The 26,139-nt window shown below is 41.4% G+C and overlaps 1 protein-coding gene across 1 annotated transcript; it reads left to right on the top strand.

The window, feature by feature from the left end:
* Positions 1-43: 43 nt before the first annotated feature.
* LOC132209100 (probable G-protein coupled receptor 139) lies at positions 44-10,495 on the top strand. Its single transcript, XM_059644288.1, has 4 exons — positions 44-115; positions 5,255-6,091; positions 7,168-7,231; positions 10,402-10,495. Exons 1-4 carry the CDS (start codon positions 46-48, stop codon positions 10,493-10,495), a joined length of 1,065 nt encoding a protein of 354 aa, XP_059500271.1. The 5' UTR covers positions 44-45.
* Positions 10,496-26,139: the final 15,644 nt, after the last annotated feature.

The raw sequence follows: 26,139 nt of genomic DNA, 5'->3' as shown, positions 1-26,139 counted from the left end.
CAGCAATAACCACTGAATAACGAGAAGTTCTGAGCCCTGTTCACAATGCATGAAATAATAACAGGCCTGGTGTTTGAAATTTACTATCCATTCATTGCAGCGATCGGAGTTCCAGGTTAGAATATTTGTAATTTTGTAGCTGCGCAAATAGTAGGGGTTAACTGTAACAATTCTCCGATTTAGCCAATAACACTTGCTCACGTTATATGCTCCTTTTCACTCTTTTCATTGTATATAATGGCCTGTTTGCAGGCATAAGGAACAACATTTAATTGGAATGATCCTCTTTTGTTTGCAGCATTACTTACGGTATTAAATTTGGTATTTAATTTCGTCCATTCGTTGGCACACCTTCGCTGTGTTGGCATTATTATTCAGGTTTGGAATTACAGTTTGTTTTTAACAGACAGGTATCATTATATCGCCTGTATAATTTGCTACCTTTAAGGGAATGATAATTTCCAATGCCAGAGACAACTTGGCCGCTTTGAAGAAATGCTTTCTCCCATTAAGCATTAACTATTTTACTGTCGAAGTTACTGGAAGTGAATTAGTTTCTCCTTAGCAGTTTAAAATGGATTTGTGGTTGAATTGCCAAGGAATTTTAATGGTGACATCACTGTTCTACTTCGGTGTTGATACTCAAGCAATACTGTGTTGAAAATAAGATTGTGTTGTGTTGATACCATTTTGTCCACAGGAGAATTGACACATTGCAATAAACATGTAAAAATATATCTATTTAGATATTGATATTTACAGGTACAGTTTAATACATTTTGGTCTCTTCTGCTACCTAACAGTCGGCGTTTCTGTTCACCAATGTTTAATGTTCGCTGCTTCAGCTTTAATTCACGTTTTGATAGGACCTCCTACTGAAATTGAGGGGTAATGAGAGTGGGATTTCGTTGAGGTATTATCACTTTAACGAAGAAAGAAATTAGCAAGACAAAAACGGGGCAGCAGGCAGCCACGGCGGAGAAGATTATAGTGATTCTCAAGATATTCATTTGGCACATTCAGGGAAGAAGATTAACGAGAGAGAGAATAGGACCCTCGATGACCAAAATGAGCATGTGTGTGTAGAGCTGCAGTAGATGGGCGAGATCTTCAATGAATATTTCCCTTCTGTGAATGCATGAAGGTCATAACTCTTCAAGTCCTGCCTAGATATGTCCAAGAATCCGGACAGAGGCTAGAAAGGCAACTGTGCATGTGCGGGCTGATAAACCAGCATCATCGTTAGCCATGGTGAGGTCTTAGAAAACTGGAGGGTCGAGTTTTGTCCTTATTCAAGAAGGGTTGCAAAGAAACACTTTGCAATTTTCAACAACAACCCTGACGTTTGTGGTACATAATTTACATTTGAAAAAGTAGTGTTCAATTAGCAGTAGTAGTCTTGGTTTCATACATGGGAGACCATGCCTCACAAGTTTGCTTTAGTTCATTGATGAAGTAACCAGGAAGGTTGTTGAGTGAAGGGTGATAAACTTAGACTACGTGAAATTCAGTAAGATTTTGATAAGTTTCGACAGGGTAGGCTGCTCTGGAAGGTGAGAGAGAACATAGAACATAGAACATAGAAAGGTACAGCACAGCCCAGGCCCTTCGACCCACGATGTTGTGCTGTGGAATAATCCTCATCCAAAAATAAAATAACCTAACCTACATTCCCCTCAATTCACTGCTGTCCATGTGCATGTCCAGCAGTCACTTAAATGTCACTAATGACTCTGCTTCCATGACTACCACTGGTAAATTATCCCATGCGCTCATAACTCTCTGGGTGAAAAACCTCCCTCTGGCATCTCCTCTACACTTTCCTCCTAAGACCATAAAACTATGACCCCATCCTGCCCTCGGGAAAAGTCTCTGGCTATCGACTCTATCCATGCCTCTCATTACCTTGTACACCTCGATCAGGTCACCTCTCTTCCTCCTTCTCTCCAGAGAGAAAAGTCCAAGCTCAGTCAAGCTCTCCTCGTAAGACAAGCGCTCCAGTCAAGGCAGCATCCTGGTAAAACTCCTTTGTACCCTCTCCAAAGCCTCCACATCTTTCCTACAATAGGACAACCAGAACTGGACACAATATTCCAAGTGTGGTCTCACCAGGGTTTTGTAGAGCTGCAGCATAACCTCGCGGCTCTTAAACTCAAGCCCCCTGTTAATGAAAGCCAAAATACCATATGCTTTCTGAACAACCTTATCCACCTGGGTGGCAACTTTGAGGGAGCTATGCACTTGAACACCAAGATACCGCTGGTCCTCCACACTGCCGAGAATCCTGCCGTTAATCCTATACTCAGCATTTAAGGTCGACCTTCCGAAATGCATCACTTCGCATTTATCCAGGTTGAACTCCATCTGCCATTTCTCAGCCCACCTCTGCATTCTGTCAATGTCTCGCTGAAGACTGCAATAGCCCTCGATACTATCAATGGCACCTCCAACCTTTGTGTCATCAGCAAACATATTAACCCACCCCTCAACAACCTCATCCAAGTCATTTATAAAAACTCCAAAGAGCAGAGGCCCAAGAACAGAGCTCTGTGGGACACCACTCAGCAATGACCTCCAGGCAGAATACTTACCATCTATAACCACTCTCTGCCTCCTGTCAGCCAACCAATTCTGAATCCAGCAGCCAAATCCCCCTGTATCTCATACCTCCTGACCTTATGAATGAGCCTGCGTGGGGAACCTTATCAAATGCCTTTCTGAAGTCCATGTACACCGCATCCATTGCTCGACCCTCGTCAACCTGTCTCGTGACTTCCTGAAAGAACTCAATAAGATTTGTAAGGCATGACCTTCCCCTGACAAAGCCATGCTGACTCCCTTTAATCACTCTGTGCTTTTCCAAATAGTCATAAATCCTATCCCTCAGAATTCTTACCAAAACCTTGTTGACTACAGACGTAAGGCTGACTGGTCTGTAATTTCCAGGGATTTCCCTATTCACTTTCTTGAAAAGAGGAACAACATTTGCCTCCCTCCAATCTTCTGGTATGACTCCCCTGGAGAGTGAGGAAGCAAAGATCATCGCTAGCAGCTTAGCAAACTCCTTTCTCGCTTCCCGGAGCAACCTGGGATAAATCTGGTCTGGCCCTGGGGATTGTAGATCAATTGGAATCAAGGAAAGGAAGAGTTAGAAAATTGGTTGCACGTTGGGTTGGTGTTTGGAAGCAGAGAATAATAATGGAGGTTTCTTTTTGAACCGGAGGCCTGTGACTAGTGGTGTGCCCCAGGAGAGCATGCAGAGTCCGTTATTATTTGTTATCCATATCAATGACCTGGATGAGAATGTACAAGGCATGATTAGTAAGTTTGTGGATGACACAAAAGTAGGCACTTTCATGGACAGTGACGAAGGTTATCAGGAAACGCAGCAAGATCCTGATTAGCTGGGGATGTGGGCTGAGAAATGCCAAATGGACTTTAATATAGATAAGTGGGAGGTAATGCATTATGGGAATTCAAATCAGTTTCACTGTGAATGGTGGGGCCTTAAGGATTGCCACGGAACAGAGGGACATTGGAGTTCAGGTGCACGGTTTTCTACAAGTGGAGCCAAAGGTAGACGAAGGTGAAGAATGCTTTTGGCGCACTTCCCCATCATTCAGAACATTCTGTCTGAAAGTTCGGAAGTTGTATTGCAGTTATATAGGATGTTGGTGACGCTGCACTTGAAGTATTGTGTTCTGGTTTGATCACCTTGTTACAGGAATGATGCTATTAAAATGGAAGAGTGCAAATAACTTTACAAGGATGTTGCCAGGACTCACTGAACTGAGTTAGAGGGAGAGGTTGGACAAAGTAAGAGTTTTTCTTTTCCATAGGCATAGACTGAGGGGGGATCTTATAGAAGTGTATATGATCATGAGAGGCATGGATAGGTTGAATATACTTAATCTTATTTCCAGGGTTTGCGAACCGAGGACGAGAGGGCATCAGTTTAAAGTAAAGGGGAGAGAATGCATGCAAAGTGGGAGGTGGGGTGCAAGTTTCTGTTCCACAGAGAATGGTATGCGTGTGCAATGAGCTGCCAGCAGAAGTGGTTGGGAGGGTACATTAACAACATTTACATTTCATTGGCACGAAGACATGGATAAAAAAGGTTTAGAAGGAATTAGCCAAGTGCATGGAAATAGGGTTAGCATGGATGGACATTTTGGTTGGCATAGACCAGCTTAGGCTGAAGGGCCTGTTTTCGCATTGTAGGACTCTATGCCTCTGCAATGGCCAGCAATGCCTCGGGCAGTACTCATCTTCCAGATAATGACCTCAGGATGGAAATAAGTCAATGTTTCCTGTCTGGAGAGCCTTCCTAATAACTCACCAGACGGCTCACCAGACTCGAAAACGTTAACTTGGATTTCCCTTCACAGATGCTGCCGGAACATTTGAGCATTCCAATGACCTCTACTTTTGTTACTGATTTACAGAATCCACAAGCCTTTTCGTTTTTAGTCTGATTTGAATATCCAACACGAGTTACATTTTTTGGCAGTACACCACAATCTAACTGTTACATTTTATAAGGCGTTTTTCCAATCACAATGGTCACCTGCTAGCTGCAGAGCTCAGGGTGCGCACTAAAGACATCATGTGATTTGTGCCGTGTTTTATCATGAAAAAAAAACCGCCCTCAATGACATGGAAAGCTCACTCTCCAGTCTCTTCCATCCCAACATCAAATATTTTTCGGCCAACTGGCTGTACATCTATTTCCAAAAAGGAGTGAATTATACAAAACTTTACTGTTAGAAGATACTTTTTTTCTTTCCTCAGTAGATATAACCTGTTCTCCCGTTTGTTTTTATGTGTATGGTTAATATAATAGTTATTTACTCATTTCAGATATTTCCCTATTTCCTTGCTGAAGTGAAGTCTTACTCCACTGTTCGTTCTTGAAGGCGCTGTGTGTGTGTGTGTGTGTGTGTGAGAGAGAGAGAGAGTGTGTGTGTGTGCACGCGTGCGTGTGTGTTTCTTTACTTCATGACATTTGAACTCATGGTTATTTTCAACTTGTTAGAGGATCAGCTCTCTTATGTCAACACTGGATAATTACTTTAAAAAAGATTGCATCAACTTTGGCATCAAACATGGCGTTATATCATATTGTCTACGTGTCTTGTAGGTAGCTGCAGCATGAGTGAAACTGGTAGGATTTGAAAGAGTAAACCTCCTGTACTTGGTCTGACTGACATGTAAAAGTTCTTGGTTTTTTAAAATCTTTCTTTTTCTATTGCAGCAAACGTGGCAGTGATAGTCATTCTGTCTCGAAACAGATGTTGCCTGTCTGGATGTGTTATCTATTACCTAGTGTCCATGGCAGTGGCGGATCTCTTGGTCATTATCACAGCTGTAATATTAAACCGGATAGCTGGGATGTACTTCCCAATCAGTTTCTTATCCATTACGCCATTGTGCAGTTTTCGTTCTGCCTTCAATTATGCAGCTCTTGCTAGTTCTGCTTGGTTGACAGTCAGTTTCACCTTGGATCGATTTATTGTAATCTCTTGCCAGAAGCTGAATGTTAAATATTGCTCTGAAAAAATGGCAGGACGTGTTATAATAATTGTTTTCGTGCTCTCCTGTGTCAAAAATACCTTCACGTATTTTTATTACGAACCCATGTATCTAGAGAACAATGTGCCTTGGTTCTGCGCCCTAAAACCAATATTTTATACATCACCAGCATGGACTGCATATGACTGGATTCGATCAATTTTAACACCTTGTCTCCCGTTTATTCTGATTTTACTGCTCAATGTTCTAACTGTTAGACACATTTTAGTGGCAAATCAAGCCCGTAGGAGGCTCAGGAACTTAAACACTAGAGGTAATCAGAAAGACCTAGAAATAGAGAAGCGCAGAAAGAGTATTGTTTTACTCTTTGCCATCTCAGGCAGTTTCATTCTGTTAAATTTGTTATGTTTTTTAACGATCCCTTATGTCCGAGTTGCAGGTGTGACGTATCCTTCAGGTTCTGATCAGAGCACTTTCATATTTATTCTTCAAGAAAGTGGATACATGCTTCAATTATTGAGTTCTTGTATCAACCCGTTTATTTACGCTGGCACTCAACGTAAGTTCAGAATGGAATTGATGAACGGGGTAAAATATCCATTGAACCTAATTATTGGAGTATTCACATGTTAACAACATCAAAATTTGACATGGACTCTACGATGAATTATGTCACATACTCTATTTTGTCTAGTAACTAAACAAAATCGATGACAAATAACAAATGCTTTCAATCTTTTTCACTGACTGCTGTAATGACTCAGTGTGATGAAAATGACCAGATCAGGTCAAAATATTTTACCTATGTAGCGTAAACCCTTAATTATTCTTATGTTAACGGTAGATGTGAAATGTTTTGCTTCAGATGCAATGTGACTAGACTAATACTCGACATTATGCAAAATGCAATTTATGTGAACACGAGAGTTAAAATACAAACTGAAGAAGGAAGGGGTTGGAATAACTTAACTATTGGGAAAAAAAACTGAATAATAGATGTGATAACTACGAATAATTAACTGTTCCACTGTAGTAAAATCGCATAACACATCCTTTGTCAAAAAGGCAAATTCAGACACAGATTCCCTCATGCAGTGCTCCAATTTGGATGTACAAAAACATCAAGAGAAGATTCAGCGATAGTAGTAGCTGGAAGATATTTGTCAAAACTTCCAAATCATTTGAGATCCTGGAGGCACCTGCTTAAAATTAAAATTAAAAATTGAAAACAAAAGCTTGCCTTGAAAGTTGGCCACACCCACGCTGGTTCCATTGTTCCAAGTTGTTTCAAAAACAAACCTCAAGTTATTTTTTTACTCTCTTAGAGACAGCTCTACGCATCTGCCTGACCAACTCTTTTTCAGAAAAAGTGCAAAGTAGCTTCTTAAATTGATAGCATCTTGAAACCTGCCCATAGAAAGAAATGAACCATTAACATTACAAAACAGCTTCATTTTTAAATACTGTGAAGTTACTCTATTAGTGCGCTGCAGTACATAAATGTTACATTGATTTTAAGCATGCAAACATTCACTTCTGCAATCAGTCCAGTCACTCCTGCCTTCAAACTTTTTTTTCTTTTTCATGAACAGTATATGCAATTGTCTCAGACACATTAATGACAATATTAAATAGTGAAGTGTAATAATGTCAACAGCAATCTGAAGACTTCATTCACAATTGTCAAATACTACTCTTGGTGAGTATTCAATTTTCTGGAAAAAGAAAAAATATAAAATGTGTCTTTTTTTTAATCTTCTCGTTATCTTCTTGTAAGAGTACAGCACTAAGACCCACATTACACAAATAGAAAGCCATCTTGATTGCCTTTGTGTAATTAGAAGTGGGAACATTTGGGCAGTTGTTGACACAGCATTCAAGCTGTCAAAAACCTTTTGACAGTCCATTGCCCATTGAAATTTCCTGCACTTCATCAAGTCGTCAGTTTTGGATCAACCACGCTGCTAATATTATTTGCAAACTTCCTACAGAACACATTGAATGCAGAAATTTTAGAATTGCCCTCTCCATCGAGACGGGACATTCCAAAAGGACCTTGTTTTCACATTCCAAGGCCATCTATCCTTATCTAATAGCATGGATCAGCAACATGGCTGGGTTTTTGCGAATTCAGGCTTCGCCAGGTTGATCACTAAACCTGTCCCAAAGTCGATTGAGCAATTTTATTGGAGGCTGAAAATGTTCCTAAAAATCACCAGGTCGTTGATGTAAACTACACACCTGTGTAATTCTGAAAAAAAAAATCAGCCTTTGAAATCTGGCATGACTTTAAATTGGTGTCATCTGTTTGGTATCACCAAAGCCAAAATTCCACTTGTTCTTTGGGATCACCGTACCTGCTAACATCCTCTGAGTAAGACCAATTTAGAAACAGAAGTCGCTTGTCTCACCTTCTCAATAGATCTTTCCAAACGTTGGACAGGATATGCATCAGACTTTGTTACTGCACTGACTTTGTGACAGCCCACACATAGTCATTGCGTACCATTTGGTTTTAGCACTAATATTTATGAGTGAGCTCCAGTCACTGCAACTCGTGTTGACTAAGTTGTGTTTGATCTTGCATTCAATTCCTTTTTTAAACCTGCACCAACTTTAGAGGGTGAAGTCGATAAGGATGTTGCACAAGTAAACAACATTTCCTGCATCAATATCATGTATCATTAGATTAATACTTCCTAACATAATCTCATATACCTCCCCACACGATAGTAATAGATCTTTCAGATTATTTTGATTTTCCTCGGGAAGGTAACTCAATAATTTATATCAATTTTTGATAACTTTTTCGTTGTCCAATTTGATTAAGGAATTTCCAATTCACAATCACCTGAGCATGGATTCTTCACTGCGTTGCAACAGGCAATATATTCTCCTTTTGCTTTCCTTCCTTATGGTAATAGCTTTTGAATATATTCACAATACACATTCCGAGATTTCTTTCTATTTGACTTCCTTATCAAATAATTCACCTCAATTAATTTCCATTCAGTTTCATAGTGTCCAATAAACATTGTTTTTGTAGGTTGACCTAGCACTGGAAGCAATACTAACACCTTGTCTCCATTACCAGAAGTGAGATTTTTTAAATTCCTTGTCAACTTCACGTTTCATCACACACTGTGTAACTTTTAAATGCTGTCGAGCCATCTCACCCACTTTATTTAATCTTTCCTAACATTTTACACATAGTCCAAGTATAAGATCTCTGAACTCTAACGCACTTTTTTCTTCAATTAATTTCAGTAGTCCTCTCACCTCATGCCTCAGAACAAATTCAAATAGACTGAATTTGGTAAGTTATTTGCTCATACCTAACTGCAAATGGTGCAAATGGAATTTCTTTATTCTAATCGTCTCGATAGTCTTGGGTTTAAACAATCAACGAGGTATTTAAATTTTGGTCATGCTGTTCTGAAGCTTGCTGCGATTCTGGTGGGTTCACACTGGAACTGAATTTTTTAATAACTAAGTTATCCATAACTCCCTGAATAAGTTTCGTTCAAAATTTGGCCCCTGATTTGATTATATGTGTGTGGGGAATCTGTATCGACTGAATAATATCAGTGACTGTTCTACACTTCTTTTTAAAGTTAGAAATCGTGTAATGGGATGGACTCTGGAAATCGAGCAGGCAGATGCATTATCGTCAACAAATACTGATTCCCACTTATTTATTTAACGTAGGGGACCTACGCTTACATTTGAGGCCATTGTAGAAGTTTCCTAAAATACTGGAATTGGTATTAAATGTCCTGGTTTTATCACTGCCTGAGGTTTTTCAATTACTTAAAATGTATGAAATGTCTGGCAAAATTCAATCAACCCTTTGCATTTCAGGACGGTAAAAAATGTTTTTCATTTTAACTTGAGTTTTCCTCACTCTCAAACTACGTCCTATTGGCAATTCATCTGCTAACAGAAACACCTCTTTTCTTTAATCCACCTTTATTACAATTTGATGCACACCTGCTTATTTCTCATAAACCTGAATATGTGATGGTCTCATTTCCTCATCAAGACGTCAGTTTAAAGATAGTAATATTCTGGGATACATTTGTATTCTTCTTTTGTGCACGTCGTTTTCCGTACAATTGCTTGAGATTGTCATCTTTCTGATTTAACTCAGTTAATTTCTCTGAACTAAAAAAAATCCACTTTGTGCTCCTCCTATTTTTTTTATTCCTCTCTCCATTATTTGATTAACCATAGTCTCTGATAATTGTATATCAACTTCCCTATCTTTGTTCTTTGATTTCTCCTCCGTCTTGAGATTGAGGCCTTGTAACATAACTATCACATAGCCAGGAGCCATCGAAGGATGTATTGTCTCTAATACCTCTGTTATCTAGTTTTTCTACTGGCTTTCCAACCACCGTAGGCAGCACTCTCACCTGTAATCCAAATATATCATTACCAAAAACTAACTTTATTCTTGTAGGCAAGGTTTCTCTATGGCACTCCCACCATCACTTCTCCACTTTTCACTGGACATGCCAACCTCCCTTTAGATAATGGAGTACTTACTGTCTCACCGAGAATTCAACATAATAGCACATTTTCTGAAAAATCCTTCTGAATTACATAATCCTTCATTTCTCATCGTCACCTTAATGTTGCCTTATGATTTAAAAGTGTAATTTGTTCACATGCTCCTCCTGGCACATGTGGCTGACCTTACACTTACAAGCAAACAATTTACGAAAATCACACACTTTTTGCTAAAGCAACCCCTGATCAGTTTTCCACATTTTGGTGCAGATTTTTACCTTCCATTGTGTTTCGCTTTACCACTTCAACAAAACTCACTGATTCATCTTTGTTTTAACCATGTATTCGTCTTCACAGTGCTTTTTCTAAACCACCAACATTGCAACTTCTTGGGGCCTACTTTAATCACATGGAAATCCTCGAGCTTTATGAGTTCAATAACCCCTCATAGGCTTCCTATTTATCCTGCAATAAACAATATTTTGAATCATCAATGCGACTTTATTTGTCCTCACACTTGAGGATTTCCCTCTTCCACGATTCATACACCTCACAGCTTGAGCCGACGCTTAAGCATCGTCCATTTCAGCTGTTAATCTTGCAGTTTTAACTCTGATTTTCCTCCTGAGCTCTCTCTCTGTCATGGACTGAATTTTTGCAATCCACTAAAATAATCCTGTCTCTGAGAGGGGAATATCTTTCATGTATTTTCAATGCCCCTTTAGCTTGACACCCCTCTCAAATTCAGCGGCCAGAGTGGTGAAAATGTGAGCCAGGGGGTAGCTGGGATAGGTGAAATAATATATCGGGGCATTGGCTAAAACTGAAACAATAGATGTGTCATTTTTCCAAACCATTCTCCTCATCTGATGAAAAACGTAAACAACTGTGTCGGTGATCGTTAAGTTAAGCTTATTTTTTTCTTTTTACTTCTTCAGAAATCTAGAGCAGATGGGTTGAAAGCTACAGCAGTTGCACGCCACTCTTGCAGGATGTGAATGGTAAGCGTCAATACTAGTGTCTCTTCTGACTTCACCCGGCCATTGATGTGCACACAACACCAGCACCTCAATGGTCGGGTTAGGGAAATGGAACAGATGCTGGATAAATTCTGGGTCATTTAGGAGGCAGAGAGTGTGATAGGTAGGAGCTTAGGGAGGTCGTTACTCCCAAATTAGAGAGTACATGTATCTGTGTGAATGTCAGGAGAGGGACAGTGAATAGGTGGGCAGGGGAGGGATCCACCATATCCGTTCCACTCAATAAAAAAAAACTGTCACGGGGGTGCGGGTGCGGCTATCCTACTCAGGTAAAGCCAAAGAAGCCAGGCCTGTGGCAGTGAGCCTGGCTTTGTGGTACAACAGGGAGTGAGGGAGAATAAGACAGCGACCGTGATAGGAGATTCAATGGTTCGGGGAACAGACAGGAGGCTCTGTGCTCTCGAGCGAGATCACGGATGGTATGTTTCCTCTAGTTGCCAGCGTTACGGATCATGTCTACAGAATTCTTAAGGGGAACAGTGTGCACCCAGAAGTTGTAATATGCATCATAGTGCATGGCATAACGAGAAACGGATAAGGTACTGAAAAGTGAATACAGTGAGTTAAGTTGAAAGCTAAAAGGCAGGTCGAGCAGAGTAGTAATCTCAGGATTGCCATGAGCCAGTGAGGTTTGGAATAGTGAGCGACTGCAGTGCAACACATGGCTATTGAGCTGCTGTAGGAGAGAGAGATTCAGATACCTGGATCATTTGGGTTACCTTCTGGGAAAGGTGGGACCTGTACAAGAGAGACTGGTTTCACCTGAACTGGAGGGGTACCAATAGCATGGGTAGGAGGTTTGCTCGTGCCCTTCGGGAGGGTGTGACTATTTTGGTCGTGGGTTGGAAATCGGAACTATGGATTAGAGGATGGGGTAGTTCGTGCACAGATAGATAGAGTATACAGAAAGTCTGTGAGGAAGGAATTTACAGTTGATGGGGAACATTTGCCGTCAGTGTGATGGGTTGAAGTATGTTTATTTTAACGCAAGTAGTGTCAGGAATAAAGGTGATGAAAGTACTGCATGGATTGGTGCATGAAGCTACAATGTTGTGGCCATTACGGAGATTTGGATAACTCAGGGTCTGGAATGGTTGTTTGGTGTCCCAGGATTTAGATTTCCATGAAATAGAGAAGGAAGTAAAAAGAGGTGAGGGAGTGGTATTGCTAATCAGGAATGATATCACAGCTGCATAAGGGGAGGTCATCGAGGAGTGTTGTCGACTGACTCAATGTGGATGGAAGTCGGAATCAGGAAAGGGACAGTCACTTTATTGGGAAGTTTCTAAAGACGTTCCAATAGCAACAGAGACACTGATGAACAGCTTGTTGACAGATTTTGGAAATGTGTAGAAGTAATAGGGTTGTCATGGGCAACTTCGCTGATATAGACTGGAAACTCGGAAGTTTAAATAGCTTGGAAGGAGCAGATTTTGTCAGCTGTGTCCAGGAAGGATTTCTACCTCAATATGTGGACAAGGTGACAAGAGGGGAGGACACATTGGAATGAGCCTGGCGACGTGTCAGACCTCTTCGTGGGAGAGCATTTATGTGATAGTGATCACAGATCCATGATCTTTACTACAGTTATGGAGAGGGATAGGAGCAGACAGTATTGAGAAGGCATTTAATTGGTGGAGTGGGGCTGGCAATGTTCTTCGGCAAGAACTGTGGAGCATAAATTGGGATCAGATGTTCTCAGGGAAATGCAAAACAGAAATGTGGACGTTGTTTAGGGAGTAGCTGTGACAGCTACTGGATAGATATGTCCCACTAAGGCAAGGAAGGGATGGCAACATGAAGGAACCTTGGATAACGATACATGTGGAACAACTAGTCATGAGGAAGGAGGATGCTCACTTAAGTTTGAGGTAGCAAGGATCGGATGAAGCTGAATTGGTCAACAAGGTAGCTCGGAAGGAACTGAAGAAGACTTAGGAGATCTAGAAGGGGATATGGGAAAACCTTGGCATGTAGGATCAAGGAAAATCCCAAGGCTTTTTGCACTTTTGTGAAGAACAAAAGGATGGCCAGAGAGAGTGTACGGCCAATCAGGGATAGTGGAGGGAACTTATTTTCAGAGTCAGAGGAGGCAGGGGGTGTCCTTAATGAATAATTGGCTTCAATATTCACCAATGAGAGGGATCTTGATGATTGTGAGGACAGCTTGAAACAGGCTTGGATCGGTTATTATTAGGAAGGAGGATGTGCTGGATATTTTGAAAAAAAACAGAAGGATAAATAAGTCCCCTGGACCAGATGGAATAAACCCAATGTTACTATGGGAGACGAGGCAAGAGACTGCTGCCCATTGGTAATGATCTTTGCGTCCTGACTGTCCACTAGAGTAATACCAGAAGATTGGAGTGTGGCAAATGTCATTCCCTTGTTCAAGAAAGGGAATGGGGATAACACTGTAAATTACATACCAGGCAGTCTTAATTTTGTGGTGGGCAAATTATCAGAGAGGTTTCTTAGAGATGGTATTTATGATGGTTTGGAAAAGCACAGTTTGACTAGAAATAGTCAGCTTTGCATTTTGAGTGTCAGGTCATGCCTAACAAGCCTTATTGAATTCGTTGATGATTTGACAAAACACATGAAAGAAGGTAGAGCAGTGGATGTGGTGTGTATGAATTTTAACAAGACATTCCATAAAGTTCCATATGGTAGGCTCATTCAGAAAGTAAGGAGCCATAGAATTCTTGGAAATTTGGCTGTCTGGATATAAAACTGGCTGTCCAACAGAAGGCAGAGTTAGGTAGTAGATGGCAAGTATTCAGCCTGAAACTGGGTGACCAGTGGTGTTCTGCAGGGATCTGATCTGCGACCTCTGCTCTTTGTTATCTTTATAAATGACTTGGATGAGGAAGTGGAAGGTTTGTGTTAGTAAGTTTGCTTGTGACATGAAGATTCTTAGAGTTTTGGACACTGTGGAGGGTTGTTCTAGGCTGCAACGGGAAATTTACAGGATGCAGAGCTGGGCAAAGAAGCAACAGATGAAATTCAACCCAAAAAGTGTACAGTGATTCATTTTGGGAGGTTGAATTTGAATGAAGAATACAGGCTGAATGGCAGGATTCTCAGCACTGTGAAGGAACAGAGGGATCTTGGGGCACGCATTCATGGATCCTTCCAATTTGCTACCGAAGTTGACAGGTTTGTAAAGAAGGCGTATGGCGTATTGGCTTTCATTGGCAGGTGAATTGATCTTAAGAGCCATGAGGTTTTGCTGCAGGTCTATAAAGCCCTGGTTACACCACACTTGGGATATTGTGTTCAGTTCTGGTCACTTCATTATAGGAAAGATGTGGAAGCTTTAGAGAGGATGCTGAGGAGTTTTACCAGGATTCTGCCTGTAATGGAGGACAGGTATGATGAGGAACGGTTGAGGGAGATGGGTTTTTTTTTTCCATTGGAACGTAGAAGAATGAGAGGTGACTTTCTAGAGGTTTACAAGATGATGAGAGGCAAAGATAGATTCTTTTTTCAGAGAAGTTTTCCCAGGGCGGAAGTGTCTATTACGAGGGGGCAGAATTTTATGGTGATTGGAGGAAGGTATAGGGGAAATGTCAGAGGTAGGTTCCTCACACAGAATTGTGGGCGTGTGGAAATGCACAGTTGGCAGTGATTGTGGAGTCAGATGCTTTAGAGACTTTTAAGCGACTCTTAGATGGGCACATGGGGGATAGTAAAATGTAAGGTATGCAGGGTAGATTGATCTTAGTAGGATAATAGGTCGGCAGAACAACATGGGACGAAGGGTCTGTACTGACTTGTACTGTTCTATGTTTTATGTTCGATGTTGTATTTTCTTCATATAATTCAGGTCAATAGAATTGCTTTGGCATTTTAACCTCAACCTTTCTCACTCCAAAATGACTTCCTCACGGTAATGCATGTGCTATCCGCATTACTTCCTGTCTGTACGCTACCAGCAACACAATCTGGTGCATTTCTGCCCATTTCTCCGCTGCATGAACAAGTTGTGGTCTCCATTTTGCTTTTAGATGCTAACCTTAATGTAATAACCTTTGGGAATACATTTTGATTGTTTTTTCCTGAGTAGGCTTTATGATCTGTATGTTTTACTGTCTCATCTATTTTGTTGTAGCTCCAGTAATCATCAGAACTAAACACCTCCGCCTTCTCCCTGTTCAGATTTTTCCCTTACCATTTCATCAAGCAGGCTGTCAACTATCTGGGCTGACATCTTTCTCTTTAGTTTTTCCTCCTGCTGTAATTTATGACTGTGGGATCTTGTTACCATGCATTCCAGAAAGTTTCCAGGGTACTTTTCTTTTTATTCATCTCTTCCCTCGTTTTCCTTTGGCTTCTCCACTACAAGAGTGTGACTCCAGTCTTTGATCCTGCTAGGTTGTTTCCAATAACCAATTGTATTCCTGGTATTGACATTTTTTTCAATTGCTCCCACGGTCACTTCCCTTGTCTTGATACGACTTTCCAACCTGATCTTACACAGGGGAACGCCAAATCTCGCTCCATTTATTGCACAGATTATCACTCTCTCAGGTAACAGTTCAGAAGGAGTGCAAATACATTCATCTCTGACTATTAGAGGCTGATAAGCTCCCATATTCGTCAATATTTTTACATCTTTCCCTCCTCCCACTTTTCTTCCTGAGTAATCCTTAGCCATAGAGGTGAACCCTTTATAGAGGTCAGGCATCACCTTACTATCCAGCCTGTGACTCGGCTGCACACTCTCCTCCAGCTCTTTGGGATTTTTTTTTTGAGATTTCCTTCACTATCTCAACTAATGGCAATGGTTTAGCCTCATTCACCACATCCTTTTCCCCAGTGCCTTTCTTCAGCAACCAGCACTGTGACTTCGTGTGTCCCACCTTATGACAGTGAAAAAGCCTTTGCCCGGTGCCTTTTTAAAACCAATGGTGCTGTCATTTTCCGTACCCTCCTGCAATACAGTGTAAACACTTGTTGCCTCTTGACTCCTTTTCACCCGCAAGGATTTATTTTTTCACCTATGGTAAACCAGTCACAGTGTGATTCACTTTTTTTCATTGAAGGGTCTCCCCTTTCTTTCCCTATTCACACCCCTCATGGAATGAAATTGCTGTCAAAAGTTAAATTACAATTTATACACGAATATGCATTCATCCACCACCTCAGCAGCTCTTCTCAGTGTTTGAACTTTCGGTTCCTCAACGCGACTTCTTACCACTTCTGGAAAAGGGTTTTTAAACTCCTCCAACAGCATAATCTCTCTAAGCCCCTCAAATGACTTTTCTGTCTTTAATACTCTCACCCAACTATTGAAGTTATTTTATTTAATTCTTTCAATCGCAAAGAAGAACTGACTAGGTTCCTTCCTTATATTTTTGAACTGTTGTCAATGTGCTTCTGGTACCAATTTGTAGGCACTCACAATAACCTGTTTGACATCTCCATAATTTCTTGATACCGCATCTGACAGCACTGCAAACACCTCAATCGCCCTGCCTACCAATGTGGTCGAAGGTAAACAGTACCCAAAGAATCCCTGGCAAGTTCTTGAAAGGAAATGGTAAAAAGGCTTCCATATCCTTTTCATCGAATGTTGGTAATGTTTGGATATATTTGTATGTATCCCTATTAGGCTGTTGGTAATGATGAGTGTGCACATCCCATCTTCTAGCTTGTACTTTACCTCCTGTTCTTTCAATTTTTTTGCTTCAAGTTCCAAATTCATCTTTTCCAACTCGAACAGCCTTTGCCTTTCTTTACCTTCCAACATGGTTCTTCTTTCCCTTTCTTTCTCTACCGCTTTCAACCATAATTCAAACTGTCTCTCTTCCCTTTCATTCTCTAACTCCAGTTGTCTCATTTGCAATTTGTTTTCTCATTCATCTGAACTTGCCTGTTTCTCTGATTACCTAAGTGCTTCACCAACTCCATTACAATTTCAGCCTTCCTTCTACCCAATTCCCTTGAATCCAATGTTAGCCTGTATGCTCATTCTAAAAATATACCCTTCCTCTGTCTTTCTAAACGTTTTTGGGCAAATTTGAGAAGCATCTCCAAACCCCAGAAACTCTTTAGTAATGGTAAGAGCAATTTCCCTCACATTTAATTTTACCCTCGACAAGTAACCAAAATTAAACAGATTTTTCTCCCCTAAGTTCTATTTAATGATCTCACACACAAATCTCCCACTCTGTTTAAATCTGTCCAAATATGTTCATATCCATTCAGATCCAGTACATGAACTGGTCAGATCCCAGACCCGAGTCCCCAGTCTGTTAAAGAAGGAAGAAAGGCATCCCTCTGATATTTGAACCAAAACAGAAGCCATATTCCATTACGGAGGGAGTAGAGATTCCTCTCTAATGACTAAACCTGAGTCACCTAGAAAAGCTTGCCTCCCCGTGTATGGTGTGTTAAAAAGACAGATGAAATGAAATAAAATGCCTGATATCATCTGTATAAGCAGCAAGTAATAATTTATTTATTTAACCCCAACAGGGGAAAAATAAAGAAAATTGCTAACAAAACCAAACAATATTTCCATCATCTCCCATCCTTCCACCATCTCGCACCCAGCTTCTTCCCTTAACCAGCATCGCCCCTGATATTAAACCCAGAGAACAGGTCTCACAGAAGTGTTTCATATTGCCTCAGAACTGCACCAGTGTTTCTGCATGAAGGGTAGGGCAGAAAAGTTATTTCCTCCAGAGGCTTACATTCATTCCTACTCCCAGTGTCTGTGTGTCTCCCACTCCCTGTGTCCAAGCTTCAGTCTCTCAGAAATTCTTCAAGAAGATCGAAGGAGTGATATAGAAATTGATTGAATCAAAGTTAAAATGGTTTGAAACAAAAATAAATAGAAACAGAGATCCCATTTCTCACTGACTTCCAAAATCTCACCCAATTAACAGCACTTTCCCTGGATTTAAAACCCAGAGATTAGGAACAGATTTCAACTGGAATTAAAGGGCAAGTGTTTTCTGACAGCCCCCAGGGTTTACATTCTGAGAGGTTGGACAATGGGTTAATGGTGGGGAGTCAGTCTCTAGAGCCTGTGCCTCTCCGTCCCTTAAAGGGAGGGGATGTGTGGTGGTCTTCTTGAAGCAAATGGAGACTTCGGCCTGTAGAACCGGGAGGTCCAAAATGTTGGTGAATACCTCACACCAGTTGGCCTTCCCACGATCTGAGTGCTTGGCTGGGAACACAGTCAGAGCCCCATGTTTTGCTTGGGTTGTCTCCCAGGAGGACTGATCAGACGCCTGCAGTGTGACAGCGGGCACAAGGCTGTCGGGGCACGCATCAGCCCTCAATTAGTGCTTTTCACACAGTCATTCATTTTAGACATCGCTCCCCATACCCACCTCCCTCAGTCATCAACATCACATGGAAGAACTGGTCAGTGTGAGCTCCACACTGTTTGTGTCGAGACAGAGAGGCATCAATAGTCCAGGGCCATGGTCCAAAAAGTTCTGCATCACCACAAAGGGGCAAATTCACAACAAAACGGGGACAGGATGTGCTCTATCTGAGTGCCGCTGGGGCAGAGAGTGGAAATTTTGCAGATGTGATTCCTGTCAAGCCACTGCTTTAACTTGGATGGCATCACGCACGCTGAGTGTTGTACCTTGTTGATGGTGGACAGTCCTTAGGGACTTACAATCTGCCATATACATGAACAATTTGAAAGAAGGGCCTGATGGCATTTTTACCAAGTTTGCAGATGATACAACAATAGTTGGGTGGGCAGGAGATGTTGAGGAAGTGGGCAGGCTGCAGAAAGACTTGGATAGGATGGGACAGTGAACAAACAAATGACAGATGGGGTACCACGTGGGAACATGTGAAATTATGCACTTTGGTAGTAGAATAGAACACACATTACATTCTAAAAGGCTTCATGAAATCAAAGGGATTTTGGATTCCTCGTTCTCTCTTAAGGTTAACGTGCAGGTTCTGTTGGTTGCAATGTTACCATTAATTTCAAGAGGGTGAGAATGCAAGCGCAGAGCTGTACTGCTGAGGCTGTATAAAGGCTGTGGTCAGACTGCCTTTGGAATATTGTGAGTTGTTTTGGGCCCTGTATCTAGGAAAGAATGTGCTGATATTGGGCGAGGTCCGGAATAAGCCTGGAGATCACAGCTTGTCATATGAGGAGCAGATGAGGAATCTCAGTCTGTACTCAATAGAGTTTTGAAAGATAATGGGAGGGGTCTGATTGAAACTGACAGAATACAGTGGATACAGTGAGCATGTAGAAGATGTTTCCACTTGTCAGAGAGAATATGATGCAAGAGCACGGCCTCAGATTGAAGGAATGACCCCTGAGAACTGAGAATGGGAGGAATTTCTTCAGGGAGACGGTGGTGAATCTATAGAACATTTTGCCACAAAGGGTTTCACTGGCAACATTATTTAAGACAGAGATAAATCAGTTCTTCATTAGCAAGCAGATCATGCATTATGGAATGACGCAGAAAAGTGGGGATTAGAAACATATACACAATGGTCGAATGTTGGAGCTGATTTGATTGGGCCGAATGTCTGGAATATATTGCTTTCTCTCATGTCATAGCGGTCCTTTCGTACATTATTTACTGCAGAATTGATAGCCTCTGACCTGCTCTTGTACCATGTATTTTTATTTCAATTCAACTTCACGATCAGGTCAATGGTAAGCCCTATGATACAGGTAGTGGCAGGATTCAGTATCAGCCAGCAGTCCCATAATGTGCTGTGTGCCTGGGTACCATCAGTGAGCCTCCTCTGCGAGGAGTACATTGTCTCCACAATGATTGTCTTTTTCACTCTGTTGTTTTCAAAGGATCAATCATGTGATGCCAGTGTCATTGAATTCAACACCGTAGGTGAAATTTATCACAGTTCTCAGCAAGAATACATTGTGGAATATTGGCAATCTTTCAAATTATAGGAAAGTCTAAACTGGAGATGCTGAATCTTTTCTGACATAGTGTTCGGAGTCAGAATCACTGTTTTCCTGTTTATGTTCAATTCAGACAACTTATCACATCAAGATGTTGAACTTGGAATTACTTGCAATGATAAGTTCTATCCTGTTCTCATTTCTTCCGCTGCTGTGTTCTTGTTTTATTGTTTGTACTATTCTGCAATCTCATTCTTCATTAATTGAAATATTCTTTGGTGAACATCGTCCCCCCACTCAACTCTCGTTCAATCGATTTTAACAGGAATTTTTAGGCAGCTGCGCATCAGAAGAATAGGAAGAGATCATGCATGATTGTGCACAGTCACTGGGCCAGCTTTACTCTCCAGCGATCGACAGTTTTTATTGTGTACCAGAAAACCTTAGAGTTATTACAACACAGTTGGACGCCAATCAGCCCATGGTGGCCCGTGAGCTATCCAACTGTATAATTTGGAAACGGAGAGATTCTGTGGATATGGACTGAGAGACAAGCGGAGAGAGAGATATAAACAGAGAGAAAGGATGCGAAGGGAGATAAACTGAGAGAGGAGAGAAAGGGGAGCTCCGGACCACGTGAGAGAGAAAGGGATGCTAGAAGAGGTGGAAGTTAAATATATCAGAAAACAGAATGAGAGGAGGTAGACGCAGACAGGCAAGAGATGGTAATTTTATTCAGGAATTCCCATGGTGTGCAAACACTTTGTATGATGCCGTACCCGGTGAGCACTACGCTGATATTCGTTGTCAGCCCAGATCATAGATCTCCAATAAAACCACAGAGCTGAGTTGCTAACAGCTAAACAGAACCCAACCTGCGAAATATAACTTTTCAATTATTAAAATAGACTGGGATAACAGCTGCAAGATCTGATAACATACGCACACTGAGTGAGCGACTGAGGAAGAGAATCTCAGTGAGGAGGATCACTGTCAAAGGGCAAAGCAGTATCAGATTGATAAATTTTGCACACCAATTCCAGATTTTGTAATCCACATTTCAATTCATATAGCTCGAGATCATGAGTGCATTATTGTAGTCGTATCTCTTTGTACCTTTTATATTTTGGTATGTATGGAAAGTCATATTGTCCTGTATTTTGTTTTGAATAAATACATTTCATTAATATTGTTTCTCCTCATTTCTCATTGTAGATGTATCATTGAGTCTGCACATCATACAGTTTATAAAGAGTAATATTCCAAGACTGATGACTGGGAAATATCATTGTCACTCCTTCCAGTCTCAGCTGTCGTGTCCTCTAATTCTCAGTTTTCCTTATATTCTCCAATTTCACAATCATTGTGGGTGAACCAACAGCAGGAGGAATGCAACGGTTCAAGAAAGCAGCTCACCACCCCTTTCTGAAGGGCCATTAGGGATGGGCAAGAAATACTGGCCAGCCAGCAAAGCCCACATCCCACAAATGAATAGAAAGAAATCACAATTTACTTGATCTCCAATAAATAACATTTCATCACTGCCCATTGACCTCGATAACATCAACAGCAGAACCGTCATCTGTCTCCTCTGAACCTGAAACAACTATTTCCACCATGTTTGTCAGGTACAGTTCTCTGTGAACGTATCCATACCATTTATCTCTTTGAGGCACATCTTCCCCTCAGATTACAGACAATCATAGTTCTCTCAATATGCTTCTGATATTGTCATGACTGATCAGTAGTTACAGGATGTTTATGAACAGATAAGTATGTTTATGCTCGGATAATCCTTTGGTATGACTCCCACATCCAAAGCAAGTTGAATGATTGCACATAATTGGTTGACCATCTCTAACATTCCTTCCCTCAGCAATCCTCACATGTACCATCCAACATTTGCAAAAGTTAAACGTTATTTTGATTTTGAATCAACCATTATTGAATTGAAAGGGGTTAATTGGAGCTGTTTGTTCAGTGCTTTCAATTCATGTCAATCTCTGTGGATCCTAAGTGTGTCACTGGGCGGTTTGCCTGTTCTATAATTAAGGGACTCCTTTCAACGAGTTATTCCATTCTATGCACGGAAACATCACCGACAGCACTGACAGGGATCCACAGCTCCAGATAAGGGGAAGAGAGATCAGAATCTGTGAACTGTAGACTGAAATATTCCAACAATGGACAGGAGTTTATCCTTGGTGTTTATGGGTTTTCTCAGCCTTGGTTATCATCAGCATCGCGTATTCATAATGTACTGATCGTTATTCAAGCCAGTTACTATCCCATCCTTGCTATAGTTGGTGTTCCCGTTAAGTCTTTTTGTCTATTGAGCCGGGTTGAACTGACTTGCTGCTCATTATGTGTAAATTTTGGAAAGGTGGAATTCAACATGCTCAATTCCAGTCAAAAATGCTATTCCTTATGAATTATAACCAACAGGTTTCTATTTTAAGTTTACTCACCAATATGCGAGGAGGAGCCAGATTGTTCTCAAATTCCATAACCATTCTTTTTTTCCTGCACAGATTTACGACTTCCTATTCTCCCCACTCACCAATCTTTCCCAGTACCACCATCATTATATCCCAGTATCCCCCTCAGCCTCAGTGCAACTTCTAAATAAGCCATCCTTGGTGCCTTTGTTAAGTCTGTACACAGCTTTCAAGTCCCTTCTACACATCTGTCACAAAATAATTACACCAGAGATGTTTAACTTGTTTTCTCCACAGAATCTGTCAGACGGGAAGACAGTACCTGGTGCTCAAGTCATTGACTCATACCCTCGAGGCACAGAATAAAAGTCTGTTGGTATCTCATAAAGGAAATTGGCGACATTTAAATGAATCCATCACTTTTGTTATTTAAAGAAAGCCCAAGCAGATGTTCTTTGGAGAAGGCAATGCGTCATCCTTCCCTGGTAATGTGGCTTCCCACACCCACAGCAAACTGTATTATCCGTTCTTGTTATGTGGAACAGCTGAACCAGCCACTCAGTTCAGAATAGGTATAAGATACTGGCATGACCAGGGCTGCATACATCACGTGAAAGTAGAACAAAAGTAAAGATAGCTCCCTTCCTCCGCCTGTTTACCATATTCCTACAACTCATTTCCATTCAGGTAAGTGGCAATTCCCTATTTCAGGTGCATTCTCTCTCACTGAGTCTCTCCTTGAGAGTGATGTTTATCTCCATAGGCACCTCTGGTGCTGGCTTTATTGAAGCTGACATACACATGCAAGGAGCTTTTACATTCTGTGTCAGTCGCAATGCATAGAGAAGGAATGGCCTTACCCACCACAGGAAATAAACAGAGAGGCCTAAGTTTTTGCAAAGACCTGTAGCTTGGATTGTGGATGAGGTTGTTGACTTGCTCGCCAAGCTGGTTTGTTTTCGTTCAGGTGTTTTGTCACTATGCCAGGTAACATATCAGTGTAGCCTCCAATGAAACAATGTTATTCTACACTGCTTGGAACTTATACTGTCCGGTTTATTATGGTTAGTGCTGTCATTTACGGTTTTGTTCTGCATGCTGTGTTTGTATATGGGCTCCAACTCTGTATGCTTGTTGATTGAAGTATGGGTGGAGAAACTGTACCTCTAGCAACTCCTGTGCGCGTCTATGTCTGACTTGAGCTCCTATGGTTACCTTGCCTGAGTTAGATTGATGGCCTTCATTGTCTGAATGTCGAGATATTAAGGAGAGTTCATCGCACCATTTTTGCTTCTAGCTGATGTTCATATAGTGTGATGGCTAATTTGATTCCTGGACGTCCGAAGCAATACTGGTGGCCATTGCCTAGTATTTTGTAAACCACGTTGGTTCTGCATGTTGTGGGAATAGGGTCTTTAGTGCTTGTCATAGTGTGGCTTTGGGTTTGTGACCTACCATGATTCCTCGTGGTCTTCAGAGTCTTGTTGTCAATCCTGATATGCTCTTGATGTAGTGTAGTGTGGCCGGTATGTTCAGTCGTACTGTGTCCTCAGGCTCATGCCTGTTTTGTAGATGCACAAGTAAGGACAACAAACTATTGTGATCAACATGGGAGTGTTATTGAGGCAGTATTTTGGTAATTTTGGAGAGATTTTTCTCTCTTTAATGAGGAACTATATCCTTGCTACAGAGAGAATGCAAAGGAGCTTCACCAGACTAATCTCTGGGATGATAGTACCACGAGGAAGAGTGAAGACTAATCTGAAGCACTGTGAAAAATAAAAGGTGATTGCATTGAAACCTGAGGGTTGTGGACGGTCATTATTTTCTAAACAGACACTGATAGAGTGATAAATTCCATGGCTTACTTTTTTATTGACGAAGGGTGGTTGCTGGATAGTTTAATTGCCTCTGAGGATGTTTCTCCCATCCCAAACCCCACTCCCCAGTCAATTGAGAGAGGGAGAGAGAGGGAAAGAGAGAGAGAGAAAGAGAGAGAGAGAGAGAGACAGAGAGACACAGAGAGAGAGAGAGATCAAGGCTTTGAATAAAGCCTCACCACATTAATGTGAAGTTCATGGGTGATCCTGCAGTGTATGTTACGTTATCTGCAATCCCAGCAATAGCCACAATACTTTCGTTCTAAATCAGTTAAAAATTCCCACCAGCTTCTGACCTCCATGGCGAACATGGATCGCATGCAATGATCCTGACTGGCGGAATGGGGTGGTCCTGTACTCTGTAATATCCGTGAGGGGTGGTTTGAGAGAACAATGCATTAGTTAGGGGCAGCAGTTAGTTACTAATAGCGGTTCCATTTGTTTCAGACCATCTGAATGTGTCTGACGACACCTTTGCTGTTTTTTCTTCCCAATAAACATTGACTGTCCAGTTCAGCAAAGATCTGCCGTGAATATCTTCAATAACCGAGTCTTCCCTGCTTCCTGTGGATGAGGCTACCACAGATAGCACACCAACAAAGAGGAAGGGACATCCTTATTTTAATGGGGGATCTGTTACGTTCATTAAATGTGTTGACCTAACATCAAACGACCAACTCTTTCGAGACATAGGGACACAATAATTCGAATAACCGTAAAACATTTGGCTCTCAAACCCTGACTCACATTACCACTGACTCGTTCCAATCAAATATGCATCAAACTCGGCCTTCACTGCTCTCTTGGAAAGAGAATATCAAATAGAATAACACCATGCGAACAAAAAAGGAACAGAATTAGCCCATTTGGCCAATCGGATCTGATATGCTGTTCAATAATATCTTCCATATTTCTCAGCATCATTCTCCTGCCTTCCCCCATAACCCATGATTGCTTATTACTGAAAAAAACTATCTATTTCTCTCTTAAATACAGAAGTGTCTGTGTCTCTGTGTCTGTATGTGTGTATGTGCCTCTTTGCTCATGTGTTTATGCGTCTGTGTACTTGTGTCTATGGCTGTCCATCTACGTATCAGCTTGTATGTGTTTATGTCTATTTGCGTGTGATTATGTCTGTGTGTGTGTGTGCGCGCGCGCGTGCGTACCTCCATGTGTGTATTGCATGTGTTACTATATTGGGGTGCTAACCGATGTTTCTTTGTATTTCTGTGCAATGTGTTATCTGGTTTGGGGGTGAAACAAATCCTGTCGGACATGACAGTGGGTTTAATGTGAGAATTGCCCTTCAATGAACAAAGGTCCTTAGTTGGGGGAGCGTTGATCTTTCAAAATCGCCACATGAGTCGCTCCGGTCGTCTACAGCTTGTGCCAGGGTCCGCTCAACAATGGGGGTGGGAGGGCTAGGGGAGGATAAAGGTATGTATTTCTTGCACCGGGCCATATGGCTTGGCTGTTTCCATCCTATTACAGGCTGTTTCTCCTCGAATGAGGGAAGGGAGACTACTGAGTGAGGGTGGAAGGATGACACTGCTCTCGGAGCTGGTGTAGGTTGGCCGAAATGATGTAGTGTCCAGAGTGAGACAGTCCACAGTGTAGACTCCATGAAGTGTTATTTTTGCAGGGGTATTGCCGAGGAGACAGAGAGTGTGAGGCAATAAGGTATTGCACTTTACAGAAAGGATGAGATTGCACTGGAAGGAGTGCAGAGGAAATTCACCAGGATGTTCTCTGAGATGGAGCACATCAGCTCTGAAAAAAAGGCTGTTTAATCTCGGGTTGTTTGCTGTGGAGCAGTGAAAGTTGAGCGGGTAAGTAATTCAGGTATACAAGATTGTGAGGTATGAACAGGG

The sequence above is a fragment of the Stegostoma tigrinum genome, unplaced genomic scaffold, assembly GCF_030684315.1.
Source record: "Stegostoma tigrinum isolate sSteTig4 unplaced genomic scaffold, sSteTig4.hap1 scaffold_66, whole genome shotgun sequence".
NCBI classification, from domain to species: domain Eukaryota; kingdom Metazoa; phylum Chordata; class Chondrichthyes; order Orectolobiformes; family Stegostomatidae; genus Stegostoma; species Stegostoma tigrinum.
This window is presented reverse-complemented; position numbering and strand designations above follow the sequence as displayed.